The sequence below is a fragment of the Synchiropus splendidus genome, chromosome 13 (genome assembly GCF_027744825.2).
Source record: "Synchiropus splendidus isolate RoL2022-P1 chromosome 13, RoL_Sspl_1.0, whole genome shotgun sequence".
Taxonomy (NCBI): Eukaryota; Metazoa; Chordata; class Actinopteri; order Syngnathiformes; family Callionymidae; genus Synchiropus; species Synchiropus splendidus.
This window is the reverse complement of record NC_071346.1, coordinates 1,230,622-1,244,635: the sequence shown is the minus strand read 5'-3', so window position 1 is coordinate 1,244,635 and position 14,014 is coordinate 1,230,622. Positions and strand designations below refer to the sequence as shown.

The 14,014-nt window shown below is 53.6% G+C and overlaps 1 protein-coding gene across 3 annotated transcripts; it reads right to left on the bottom strand.

Annotated features, from left to right (window-relative positions):
• Positions 1-2,093: 2,093 nt before the first annotated feature.
• Positions 2,094-13,727, bottom strand: cables1 (Cdk5 and Abl enzyme substrate 1). Of its 3 annotated transcripts, XM_053884235.1 has the most exons (10): positions 13,000-13,725; positions 8,349-8,420; positions 7,760-7,852; positions 7,420-7,497; positions 4,741-4,846; positions 4,516-4,672; positions 4,346-4,446; positions 3,744-3,850; positions 3,467-3,674; positions 2,103-2,976 (listed from the first exon to the last, which is right to left on the bottom strand). In XM_053884235.1, exons 1-10 carry the CDS (start codon positions 13,428-13,430, stop codon positions 2,836-2,838), a joined length of 1,494 nt encoding a protein of 497 aa, XP_053740210.1. In that variant the 5' UTR covers positions 13,431-13,725; the 3' UTR covers positions 2,103-2,835. The 3 variants fall into 3 exon arrangements, with proteins under 3 accessions (XP_053740208.1, XP_053740211.1, XP_053740210.1); XM_053884233.1 differs by having other exon boundaries at positions 2,094-2,976; positions 4,346-4,672; positions 13,000-13,727; XM_053884236.1 differs by lacking the exon at positions 7,420-7,497 and having other exon boundaries at positions 2,100-2,976; positions 4,346-4,672; positions 13,000-13,726.
• Between the last annotated feature and the right edge of the window lie 287 nt (positions 13,728-14,014).

The following is a 14,014-nucleotide window of genomic DNA, read 5'->3' as shown; positions in this document are numbered from 1 at the left end:
CCTTTGCTTCTGAGGTGGCTGAGCTGCTTTGGACCGGGCTTGAGTCCTGCACTGCAGTAGCAGTTCAACAGGACTGAAGAAGGAACTCAGATTTGGTCTCACAGTCGCTGTAAACTGGATTTTAACTGAAGCTGCGTGACTGAAAAGTTTCTGCTGTGTTGTTGTTGTTTGGAGTATTCAAGTGTTTGTTGGGTCAGTGGATCTGGACCGGGGCCGGGTCGGCAGGAGGGCCCACCAGACTCCGACCCCCCCCGACAGCTCCTGCTTTATTCAAACCTCCATCAATAAGTGAGTGTGTGAGGCGTTTAATGTCCCGCCCTGCGTCAGCAGCCTCCTGTTACTGAGACGTGAGACACACTCTGCAGGATCAGGTGTCGACCCGTGGATCCGATGCTGAGCTTCTCACCCACTCGCACCACTTCTCATCCTCAGCTCTTCCACAGGCACCATCGCTTCAAGCTGATCAATGAGGCGCGGCTGCTGCTTCACTCCTCAGTTCTGACCAACAGCCCCCTCTGAAATACTGTTGATAGCAATGAGCTCCGCTGCGCAGCAGGTGGCAGTAGGTTTTTTTTTTTTTTTTTTTTTTAATTGAACCAAAAAAGTGTTTTACAGAGGAAACAACAATCTTAATGTGCATACCGGGTTTCCAGATTGAGTCCTTAAATGACATCACAACATAAAGTACATAACAATGGAAAATAATGCTAAAACATTTGATTTTTTTTTTTACATTAAATATATAATGTAAAAAAAGTGAACATGACGGTGATGTAGCTACCAGCAGAATTATTTGTCTTGTAGATCATTACGATTAATTTAAAATAATAACAGTAAATCACTGACTCGGTAAAAAGTGCTTTGCGAACCTCAAACCAACCAGTGAACGTCGTTAGCCGGTCCGGCTACTTCCTGTGTGGCTTTGGGTGACAGTGGGTGAAGTGTTTCATCAGGAAGGAAACCGCAGGTCCAGCTGCGTGACGTCATCATCGGGCGACCCTCGCTGTCAATGCTGCTGTTTTGCACCGGTTTCGCTGAGAGACCGACGGTCACGCGACCGCGGCGCCTCCTGCGGGTCCCGACCAAAACAACCCGCAGTTTCCTTGTTGACAGCCGCGCGGGAAAAGCCCCGAGTCACAGAGCCGCCGAGGCAAAGTGCAGCTTCAGCCAAACGGTGCTGCGCCGCATATTTCCGCCGGAGTCAGGGCCCGTCAATAGGCGCGTTCACGAGGCGCCCAGGGGGAATTAGGCGTCAATGGAGGCCGCTAAGCCGCGGGTGGCACGTGCGCGCGCGCCCGGCTTGTTTTGATGGGAGCACGAGACCGGCGACCCTGAGCCGCGTCGACGCCCCTCGCGGGCAGGAATTCAGGGCCCACGAGTCTGGCGCAGCCACCTCCGACCTTTGACCTTCACCTGCGCTGCCAGTGACGTCACGCTGGGATTTAACTCTGCACAGTCGACGCCGTGTCAAACGAGACACGGAGTGATTTTACCTCCCAGAGTTTTACGAGTTTCGTGTGAGTGTAATGAGTTTAAACGGACAGCAGGCGGCGCACTGGCCACGACCTTACCTGACCGCACAAGTGGCGTGAAGCGAAGAAGAACAGTGCCGTTAGAAAACCTGAAGCGCGCGGTAGAAACCGCTCTTGTCACGGTGCCAAAGTGAAACTTGGTTCTTCAGGTATTCGATGGAATGTTGTGTTTCAGAAAGACAAGAACATGTCTTAGATGGAGCCGGTCACGTGACCGGATGTGCCGTCCTCCACCGCTGTTCTGGACTCGTCCAGTTGGCGAACCCTGTTTCTACCGTTCGTGTTTGGGTCCCGCGCTCTCGTCTCCTTCGTTCACACCTCGAACGTGCGGCGGCAGAGAAGCGCTCGCTGCTCCCCACACGCGTCTGTTGCCTTTGATAGCAACAGTAGAAAAGCACAACAGCAGGATGACTATCAAAGCCATTTTGGGAGCAACCTGCGTGCGTTTGTCCGTGCTGCGTCTGCAGGTCACACGCCGACTCCTCACTCTCGTGTAGAAGCTCGTACTCGACCTTGGGACGGAGGATTCAACTTCACCAGCAGGCTCGACCTTTGACCCTGACCCGAGTTCAGAAAGGACGCAGATGAAGGAGCAGAGCCGTTTATTTACAGGAGAACACAGAGATCCGTGCGGCCCACGAGTTTCCGTCCAATAGCAAAATCTTTGGGCTGAAAAGTCGACTGGCGTCTTGTGACGTTGAAAACAGCAAGGTCAGCGGTTCACATCTTAATTTGGTTTCAGATAAGAGCAGCATCGAGTCCATTCAAGTTTTCTCTGGCGCCGAATTGAAACATTCACAGGTCCGATTTCCACAACCCAGTCCAATGAAGGTGGAGATTCTGCTCTCAGAGGTCGTGTTGGAGGACACTTGAGGTCGACCGCACCGTCTGGGCCGGGTCGGAACCCCTGGTTCCGTCCCACCCGGACCCGCGGGTCAATGGCATTTTTGCACTCATGAACAAGCTTCATGACCTCGTCGAAGGAAGCACCATAAACGTGCCAGAAATACACTCTAACATAGAGCACAGGGAGGCGTGTGGGGGGAGGAGGGGACCAGTATGAAAACAGCTTCTTCTTTCCTCAGTTCCCAAACTTGAGTCTCATCATTGGAAAAGTGCACTTTTTAAGACTCGTTTGGCGCCGAGCCACAGTCCGGCGGCCAATCACATCAAAGGTTACAAAAGCAGAGATGATGAAAATGGTACAATCACGCAGGTCCTCACAGACCCGTCTTGGCTTTGGCCCAGTCTCTGAGAGGAAGAGGAGGAAGAGGAGGGTCGGCCTGGCGACCGCTCGCCGGCGCTAGGAGGCCTGCAGCAGCCGTCTGTAGTGGGGCATGACCTCGTGCTCCGGCAGGTGCAGGTTGAACTCCAGCGCCACCAGGACGGGAAACTCAAAGGCGATGAGCTCGCGGCGATTCACGCGGAAGCGCTCTTCCAGTTTCTGTAGGGAACAATGAGAGGCGAGGACAGAGTCACAGTCCAGAGGAGGAGAGGAGGAGTCAGAGTCAGAAGAGTCCAAGACAGAAACAACCTCATGTGGAGATGTTTGCAGAGCCAGCCAGGGAGGACACAAGGAGAAGCGGGACAAAGTCATAGTCCAGAGGAGGAGTCAGAGTCAGAAGAGTCCAAGACAGAAACAACCTCATGTGGAGATGTTTGCAGAGCCAGCCAGGGAGGACACAAGGAGAAGCGGGACAAAGTCATAGTCCAGAGGAGGAGTCAGAGTCAGAAGAGTCCAAGACAGAAACAACCTCATGTGGAGATGTTTGCAGAGCCAGCCAGGGAGGACACAAGGAGAAGTGGGACAAAGTCACGGTCCAGAGGAGGAGTCAGAGTCAGAAGAGTCAGAGCCAGTGAGATCAGTGGAGACGAGCAGGAGGAGAGGAGCGACAGAGTCACAGTCCAGTCAGGACCAGGGTCCGGTGACTCACGTCGATCAGCAGCTTGACCTCGTGCTTCTTCAGGTCTCCTCCGATCTTGGCCGCCAGCAGGACACAAGCTCCGGCGCAGAGTTTGCGGTTCTGCTTGTTGAGCTTGCCCTGAAGAACCAGCTTCTCGAAGTAGACGAAGGCCATGGCCACCGTGGGCTCCTCGTAGCCGCACTCGTCCTGAGCCAGCTTCCTGATCTCCCTCTTCAGGCTGCGGGGGTGGGGGGGGACACAGGGGTCAGAGTCGGGCTGGGGTGGGAGGGGGCTCACCTGACCTCACCTCCTGATCTTGCTGAGCGTGAGGCGGATGTGAGGGAACTTCTCCTTGAAGGTCTCGTTCATGTCCTTCTTCAGGTCGGAGGGTTTCACGTACTCGATGACGGTGGTCTGCAACACAAAGCCACAGTGCTGGGTTCCACCACGGCACCTGAGCCCCCCCCCGAGAGCAACAACCGATCCAAGATCACCAGGAAGAAAAGTCCTAGAAATATAACACTGCTGAGTAACAAACAGCAAAGTAATTACTAACATAACTATGAAGAAATAAAGTGTCATTTCTGACCAAAGGAAACCGTCCGAGACTGAACCAAAGTAACAGAGAACGGACGAAGAAGAACAATCTGGGATTTATCAAAGGTTCCACGTCACAGAGAAACAGTTTGGGAACACTGGAGCGAGGCCTCAGTCACCAGACTGGAGCCCTCTGGACCCGGCCCCGTGGTGGAGTCACCGCGGCGGTGGCGCTGAGCAGGAGCAGGAGCTCGCTGAGGAAAGCGTCGCCGATGACAGAGCTAACAAGCGGCTGCAGGTCTGAACCTTGATGATGTGAAGCCAGCTCCTGGATGTTCTGCGGCGTGTCTCGCGAGTGTTTGAGACCCTCACCATGTAGGAGGGGAAGATGAGGACGCGCTTGTGCTTCCCACACGGCCACTGGGGGTCATCCAGCAGGTTGGGGTCATACTCCCGGAACTCCAGCTCATTCCCTGCGGCCAGACAGCAGGGCAGGTCAGCGAGGGGGGCGGGGCCTGCGAGAGCGCCGGCGGCCAACTCACCTGTGTCCAGGCTGCTCTGGTTGCTGTTGGCTCGGCCCAAGCTCAGGCTGCGGTGGCTAGCGTTCCGCGACTGACAGATGGAGGAGGTGGAGTCGATGGTGTTCCGGCGGCCTCCCAGCACGTTGGTGGGGTAGAGGAACTGGGTGTAGGACACCGTCTGCAGCACAGGAGGGCTGAAGCTCTGGTCTGGTGAGGAGCGTGACGCGAGGAGGAGGGGTCACTCACCTTCCCATCTGCCCCCAGCTCCACCCCCTCCAGCCCCACCACCATCTCTTTGGCACTGACTCCTCCGGACGGGTGGCGCTGGCGCCCTCCTTCCAGCTTCACATCCCTGGTGAGCACAGCACCTTTAGCCTAGCATACATGCTAAAATGCCTGCCCTTTGTTACAGCCCCTGAATGTTTTGGTTCAGTGATCGAGAGTCGTCCCATTTTAACCATAAAAAAAAAGGTATTTGTACCTGACCTTATTTACAGTCCGGATCATTCATATTGACTTAATTTGAAGTTCAGAAAAGCAACTTCTCAGACTTGACTGAACGACGTGGAAAGTGAAGATTATCACGACACAGCTGAGCAGCTATTCACTTGAGATTTCTGGGGTCATGGTTCATGCTGGTTTTTTGATTTTGATCAAAGTGTAGCAGTGAACAGATTGGGTCAGAAGGCGGGAGGACGGTCCCAGTCGCTCTGAAGTCGTGCTTCAGAAGGCAACAGGAAGAAAAGCGCTGTTATTCCTGCTCATGACTGGAGGCCTTAGATCAATATTAGTCTTGAGCAGGCTGTTGTTTTCCCTCCTCACACTGCGCTGCAGCCGTGTTGTGCGCCCAGATTAACAAGGCCAGCGCTCACATGACCGCCGCCGTGTTTTGATGTGGGGCCGCTCTGTTATAAGGAAAACATTGTTATCCGGCAGACGGGCACACGAGGACAAAATATTGACAGGTTCATCAGAAGCACAGAGGAGGAAACATGAAGAGGCAGAAGCTTTCTAGACAGAGAGCGGTGCTATGAAGCCGCACGGCTCAGGAGGGTCGGTTCATTCAGGTGATCGCCGTGCTAGACATGGCAAAGCAGCATGCGTGGACGCAGGCACCATCCGTGCAACGTGCTCAGCGTGACGCCACAAATCTCCCCCAACTACAGGCAAGTCATCGCAGAGGAAGTTGGCATCACAACCGCCCCGTTTCAATGTGACCTGAGCTGCGAAACGACCGGGGCATTGATGCGTTTCGGCTTTCCTGCCGCGTTACTGGTGAGACTCTCTGACACGCAGCCATGCTAAAGTCGCTCAAGCTAGACCTGGTGATCCGCTCTTCGCTAACAGCAACAGTTAGCAAGCTCGCATCAACAGCGGAGCAAACACCAAACAGAACTGATGTATGAAACACAGTCAACTGCCAGGACGAAACGCAGCAGTAGCCGTCACAGAAAAGTCTAGATGAAACCTGCTGGCAGATCTAGCAACACACAACTCGACACCTCTGATCTGCTGCGACACATTATCGGCTAAAAAGCTGTGGGTTTGGAGAAGCCGGGCGACGGTGAGCGACACATCCGACCAGCTCTTACGCAACAGGCACACTTCCAGTGAAGCAACCAACCGCCACTGACGACACGGTGCCAGACTGTGACTCGAAACACGCCGCGGTCCAAAGGTAGACTTCAGGTGATAAGCTAGCGTGGCTAGCAGCGGTGCCGTATCTGTGGGGTCACTCTGTTACCACTCACCTTGTCCCACCGTAAACAGTCTTCTGATAGGTGGACGGCCGTGCCATGCTACACAACAGGGTTCTTCAGTCGAAGCTAACTATCTTCTGCTTCAACATGAGGAATGTTGGTGACATAAACATTTGGCATTTACTGATGTAGCACAGCCATGTCCAGCTACTTTAGGTAGCCTGATTTCTCTTTTTTAAATGTGCAGGGAGGGTCACGATCCAGAACCCACAGCGACTGGGGAAAATCTCGGCTACACCGGATTCTAACCCTTCACAACTTCTAGCGTCGTAAACGCTGCCCTTCCTCCATCGTTAGCGTTAGCATCTTCCTCTGGTGCTAGCTTAGCAGAAGACCCAACCGTCGCAGGGCTTGAGACTAAAACACCATTTATTAGCTCAATGCACAGATCCTGTGCCGCGGTCTCACGTGGATGTGGACCACACTCAAGGCTGATGTCAGCACCCAGGACTCTGGAGAGTGTCTGGTCGTCACACCTGTCCCACCCCAGTGAGAGGCGACCTCGTGCTCACGCCTGGAAGTTGGACATCGGTCATCGGCTAATGCTGTCTGGAGGCAAACCACTCAAGTCTGAAGGCTCGTCTTTGGACTAAAAAAAGACGCTGCTGCGAGGCCTGAATTAGTCATGGAGAGGCTGGTTACAGACGCCACGGCAGATTTTAAATATTTCACCAGGCTTCTCAGAGACACCACGGCTGGTTTCTGCTTGGACTGTGAAGGAGAAAGCAGGTCAGCCGTTCATCAACCCCGACCCTCGTCCAGGTGAGTTGTGTTGCTCCCCCCCAACTCCTCTGGAGGAGCTCATCTTCTCATCCTCCCGAGGAGGTTCCTTCAGCTCCTCAGTCCTACACCGGTTAGTGATGCACCAGGAGGTTCCTTCTAACCACAGCCATGCAGCTCATCGCTGGTGTTAGCCAAAGCCACGGTTACAACAGACGACAAAATGGAAACAAAAAAGAATGAGTGCCCAAAAAGCCACCAGAATGCAAGCATTAGGCCACATGGAGGAGATATTCAGCATCCAAAGCCCACGGCCTCTAACAGAGGGAAATGCGTCGACGGACAGCAGCTCTTCAGAGGGAGAGTGCATCCACAGAATAAAGGGATGAGACGGAAGAGACAGACTGGAGGAGGTTACGGAGGTGGCATGCTGCTGGATACATACCCCGCTTGGCTACAATCTCGATAGGGCAGGACAGAAAATACACTATAGAAGGATCTTCTGCCACTGATTAGGACTATCCTATAAAAAACAAAAACGGCAAACAGGCTCATCAATATCTCTCTGGAGGGAGCTGAGCTCCAGCTCAGGAGCCTCCGGCGTCAGGTTCATGCATCATGAGGACATGGTTAGCACTTGACTGAGAGTGGTGTTCAGGCGAATAGACTGGCCCCCTGGTGGCAGTGAGAGGTGGTGACAGTGTGTGCGCGGGCAACGTGAGGCCCGGGGGCCGCCGGCCGGCCAACCGCCCGCGGGCCGGACCAGGGAGGCGGTGGAGCCGTACCTGCCGTTGCGCATGTCGTGTTGCCTCATGTTCTTGATGAAGTGGACTTTCTTGAAGCTCTTTGGTCGGGGGGAACCTGAGAGGGTCCGACATCTGCAACGCACACAGACACACAGCTGCTGAGTCTCGCCGGGGTCAGTCAGCCAGCACCAAGATACCATAAAGAGCGCCCGCCGTCAACGGCCGAGCAGCTGCTGCCAGAATATGAAGCAACCTCTGGCCCGGGGGCCACATATGAGCCTCCACTCACACACTCAGGGTCCTCGGTTCCATCCGCAGTCATGTCAGGTGATCTCATGTGTGAAGCGATGACTCACTTGAATAATAAAGTTGAATAATGTTTGGCTAGCTCAGAATAAAGGATCATAAAGACACTTTTTCATTTGTAGAACATGGCGATGTTCTCTTATTGTATTAAGCATTGCTTACTATGTGCATTTTTCATCACTTATGTGATTTGAACAAGGTCTTTACGAGTCATGTTCAAATCTGCATGATTCCTCGTTCATATTCCAGTATTCCAGTGAACCCTTCTGTTCCTCGGGGCAGATATTTTGATGTGGTACTCACATGCTTTGGCATCATTTACCTGCGCAAAGGTGCGTTTTCCTCGATGTCCTCGAGAGTTTCCAGAGACGAGCGCTGAGAGATGAGTCTCCGCCTGTCAACACATGCAGAAACAGGAATCAGGAATCGCCTCCATAGACTGGTTGTCAGGCCACGATTGGAGCCGAGGCCTCGAACCGACCAACAAAAGTTGTGTTACTTATCCGTCAACACCACGGGGTCAAAGGTCAGCCGCCTATTTAGCCCGAATCACAGGGAATTTTCCAGATCACAGCAGCTAAGAGGATAACCGGCACTTTGTGTAACACATTTGCTCACAGATGGCCGTCACTGCTCAGCAGAGCTGCTCGCCAGCCCGGTTCTGTTGGACCCGTCTACAGAAACAAACCCACGTCGCAGCTGAAGGGATCCAAAATTAGCCTGTCATCGCACGTTCCATTAGCCGACTGTGAAGAGGCTGGTGAAATCACCACGTCGGTGTTGACATGACGCTCTCCCAGCAGACCAGCCATCCCAGTGTTACATGAGTCAGCAGCAGCCTTCTCACCGGGGGGTTTGGAAGTCAGCTGTGCCTCCGCGCAGACATCAGGTGTGCGTTCAGGCACCAAATTCAGATTCCAACGATAACACACAGGGAATGAGAAGTGTGTGAGAGGTGAGAATCTTCGGCTCACTGCAATGATCGAATCGACAGCTTCTCACTGAAGTTCAGATGATCATAAAACTGCTCATGAGGTTATGAGTTAGCAAGCGGTCATAATGTTCTGCCAGGTTGACCTCATGACACTAGTTACTGTGTCACCATGTTGTTAACCGAACAAGTTGGACCGGCTCAATAAACGGCAGAGCGGGAGGAAATATTAACCAGAGACCAGTCCTTCACATGCAAGACTCAAAAGAGCGACTGTTTAATCGGACCAGATTACACGCTAATCTGACTCCTTATGTCATAATCCAGGCTTAATTCTGACTTCATAATTAGGAGAAATTGACGCAGCTTTTCCACCGAACAAGCCGTATCACCACCTGAGCGCGCTGCGAGCTCATTCTAACCCTGGCCAGCCCACAACTCATGCTGCTAGGTGGCGCTGCGATCCCACACTGAGAGGACCTTTGGTGTGTCATTTGTCTTGTTTTGAATTCATCCAGCAGCGGGTGACAAAACAACACGGTCATTTGAACGTTGAAACGTTGACCTGATCATGTGACTGGACCAGGTGAGCTGACGCAGAGTGGACGGATTGTTGTTGGAACGGATCCTTCACAGAAAGACGACTTCCTCTTTTGACATTTGTGAACACACGTGGTCATCATCATGGGACTATATGTTGGACGGTGGGTGTGTTTCCAGCGGTGGTCCCATGACGCAGAAGTGAAGGGCGTGTTGACTCCAGGCTCTGCATCAAGCTGCACCACCACTGAGGGAGAAGAGCAGTCATGTGACATCACCGCCGTCTCTCCCTGAGGGCACTGAGAGGGTCTGACCTGGGCCTGAGAGGCTGAGGTCATGTGTGGTCAGGGTGACATCAGCCCCTGGAGACCAGCGGCCGCATGAGCTCACGCAGCAACAAGTTCAATTATTCAAGCGGGCATTTCATATTTCAGGCCACACAGTGGAACTCTGGCGCTCGGATTTTTCCTGAAACACTTTTGGAAGCCCTGAACGACAACAACGTCACAAGTTGCTGCTAAATATAAAGCAGCTGCGGGTCTAAATCCTCGCTGACCTTTCAGTCAATTTTCCACTTAAAACTGGGAAGAGTTTTCCTCTGTGAAAGGGTTCCCTGCCGGCAGCAGCCGGGGACGTGACCCGGACCCGCTGCAGATGAGTAGCAGCAGGACGTGTTTGGAAAGCTAAAATCCCTTTCCAGTGGTGGAAACACTAACACAGAAGGTCACTCATTCACGGGCGGAAAAAGCTCCACCAAGTGAGGTTTGTTGTTACTCGGTTAGATTTTTAACACACAGAAGGGCGGCGGGGGTGAAGCCGCTGCCACAGGGGTCAATTCAGAAGGTCGTCTGCATCCATGCTGACACGGCCTCAGCCCAACAGCATCTGCTGAGACTTCTCTCTGGAGGAACACCAAGACATTCCCAGCACAGAACCTGGGCCACTTTCAGGGTCTGCCCCAGGACCTCCTCCCAGTTGGCCACTGAGCCACTTTGAGCGTTGATGCTTCCTTCTCTTCTGGCGTCTTCCTTCAGTGATAAACTAGTGAGGGAAGTTTAGCCTTTTAGCTCAGCTCTGTCCTCATCAGAACACCATGGCTGGAGATCCTGCACTGAACCAAGATGACATCAGACGGGCCACCATATGATGGAGTCCAGACATCTGGCTCCTCGTAACCTGCTTCATCCTCCATCACAGCAGGTTCCTCAGCCGACTTTAGGCAACTCTTTATTCAACATGTCTGAGAAGAGGAGGCTGCCCTTCATCTGGTCTTCTATTTTTACCCGGCAGCTCCTGTGCTGACTCACGACCAGTGAATCTGAGGACCAAGTCTTGCTGGACCAACAGGAGGTGATGAGCTTTGGCTTCAGAAGGTGGATTTTGGCGACAGATCAGAACCAACAGGGCTTCCTGTAGCAGGACCCGGGGCCAGACCTGGTGAGGGGGGGGGGCGGCAAGCGTGTCTGTGGTGCCGCCCCCCAGAAGAGGAAGTGGACCACATTAAACAGCCAGAGGCTCGTCCAGGAGACACGTTTCCAGCAGCTGCCTGCGGAGAACAGACCCGGCACTGTGTGGAGCGCTCGCCGCTGGAACGTGGCGGCGCTCCATCCACAGGTTTCCCACTCCTGCTCCAGGATTTGGACATTCCAGGGTGCAGCTAGTCTTCAGGGGACCAAAGTGAAAGCACATCTGTTGGCCGAGAGCCTCATCCACAGAATCAATAAACCACTGTTTACTATCTGAAACCTGAACAGGTCCGAGTCACTACGAGGGTGAGAGGGTGACTCTGCGCTTCTGGCAGCGACAGCAGAGAGGAAGACGGAGAGTGGAAACAAGAGACCTGACAGCAGCAGAGAACAAGTGCCGGTGACAGCTGCTGCGAGACAATTAGCAAGGACTAGCTTGTATTGGTGACTCGGGCGACGAGTCAGGTTACAGTGCGTTTGTGTTCGGAGCAGAGTGCAGGTGTGTCAGACATTAAATCAGTGTGTGGCTCAACCATTGGACTGTCACAACACACCCAGGCTATTGTTGAGAAGAGAGCGGTGGCGTGTCCTCTCAGCAGACCTGTCTGGCTGACTTGAGCACAGAAGCAGATGAATCCCTCAGAACACCTTCTCACCCGACACGCACGTCTTTCCTGACAGCTGGCTCGACCAGTTCCATCTGAACTAGGACTGAGGTCCCAAATCTGAAGGCATTCATCAGAGCTACAGGAGCCTCCTCCAACAGCTGAGATGTTCTCTCGTCTCCAGAGACTCTACTGGAGGACGAGGGAAGTTCATGTACATGGACGTGCGGGAAAGAGGGTGGCAGCTGTGAGTCCAGCTGTGAGGAGATGTTACCACATCTGACGGGCACATGACAGGACGCCATGTTGAAACAGACGCCTCGTCACTGCTCCAGCTGCAGATCACAAACTGTGGATCTGATTGACTTGATGTTTTACACTCAATGTTCTGATATCCCCCTCTTCTTACACCCCGTAATAACTTACAGCTTTACAACAGGAATAAAGCGTCAAATACATTTATCAATCTATTTCTTATGTCTGCCATTTTGCTTCCTTTTATTTCCTGTGCGTCACTTTTGCGTTTAATTCACGGCCTCCTTCTCCAGGTGAACAAGTCTCTGTCATGTATAAAATCGTGAGCCATTCGTTTTACAGTCACTTTATATTAATGTGCATTTGAGTCACATTTATTTTTTTCTTGAACTATGATCATGTTCACGTCCAATTTCTGACCCACAGTATTACTGTCAAGTAAAATATTTATTTTCAGAGAAAACCCAGGGAAAACCAACACTACTATTCAAGTTACCTGCAGCTTCTAACGTTCGCCTGCATGTAAACACAAACACCCAGTTACCGTGGTGTCGTCTGAACATCAAGTGACTTCTGGCCACATTTAGGAGGCAGTAAACCCTCAGCTTCTGTCGGTTAGTGTCCCCTGACATGGAATGTAGCGACTAGTTTGAGAGTCAACGAGTCATCGTAACGTGGAGGGAACTTGGCTGTGTCTGACAAGTCAACAAACACGCGACTCGTCTGACTGTTGAGGTGTAAACAGTAAACACTTGTACGGTGTTCAGAGCTGTTTTCAAACTTTCATTGCTCAAAACAAGGTTTGAACAGTTGGTGGTGCCGACGTTGCTGGGACCTCAACGGTCGGTGACCAGTCGGTTAGTGGTCGCAGCTCAAATCACCACCACCATTATCAAGCTGGCTCACGATGGATGGATGGATGGATGAATGGAGGAGACCTTCATGAGCCTGGGAGCTCAGGTTTCCTCTCTCTCTCACACACTCACGCACGCGCACACGCAGACAGACAGAGGAGGTGCGGCACGAGACGTTCCCCAGCCAGATGAAAAGAGGCGCAGCAAGACTTGGCTGTGCTCTGGTGACAGACGGCCGGCGTGTTGTGATGACATAACCAGGTGAAAGTACGTCGTATGTTTCCTCCCCAGGTGCTGCGTGTGGACGGGAAGCGTGTTTTACCTGGAGCGCTGCAGCTCCATAGCGGAGGAGGCGACCTGTCCGCCCTCCAGGCTGTAGCTCTGGGAGCTCTGTCGGGTGAAGGTTGCCGGTAGGATTCCCTGAGTGTAGGTCTGCAGCCTCCCCCTGGTCGACAGCGGCAGGGCAGAGAAGGGCGAGCTGAAGCCCGGAGGAACTTCTCCCTCCGCCTCGGCGCTGGAGCTCACGCTGCCCCGGCTGCCGCTGCTGGCGGCTCCGCAGCGCTCCGGGGACACCACACTGAGCCGAGTCCTCGGTTCCAGCGAGCTCTCCTCCTGGTTCTGCGGCTCCTGGACGGGTCTTCCGTCCAGCGAAATGTTGCTGAGGAAAGACAGCGCCGCTTGTCTCCTCCTCGGGTCGATGCGTTTCCGCGTCTGCTCCATACTGGACTGCTTCATCTGCAGCGCGGCCGCCATGCTCCGGGCTCCGGGCTCCGGGTCCAGTCCACCGCAGCGTCCGGGTCACCGCGCAGGCATTAGTAGCGAGCGGCTCGTGTTGCTCGAAGGCAGCGGCCCGTCTTTTAACTCCACACGCTTCACTGTGGGGGAAAACAGGCAGGTCACGTGGCTGCAGTATTGTGGCGTCCGGACCAATCAGAGGCGAGCATGCCAGCCTTCTCCAGCGCGAGTCCACCGTGGGAGGGACGGGAACTCGGAGCGCACGCGGGCTCCGAATCGCGCACGCGGGCTCCGAACCCCGCACACTCCCCACAGTGACACGTCACAGCCGAGGCTTCTCCCTCCGCACAGCACCGGGTCGGGAGGACGCGAGCGCCGCACACGCTTGCAGCCGTGGAGGAGCAGCGCCACCTGCTGGACCCACCGTACTTCATCGATAACTTGGGAAAGCGCGACATCTAGTGGGCAACTGGTGAAAGCTGCGACCCGCTGACTGCATTGATGCGGACATGCGCAGTGAAAAATGCTCACCTGCACTTCTGTACGAGAGCAGATCAGACATTAGAGTCGTGCTTCCGGTTCGCTTTCGTTCGTCACCATTC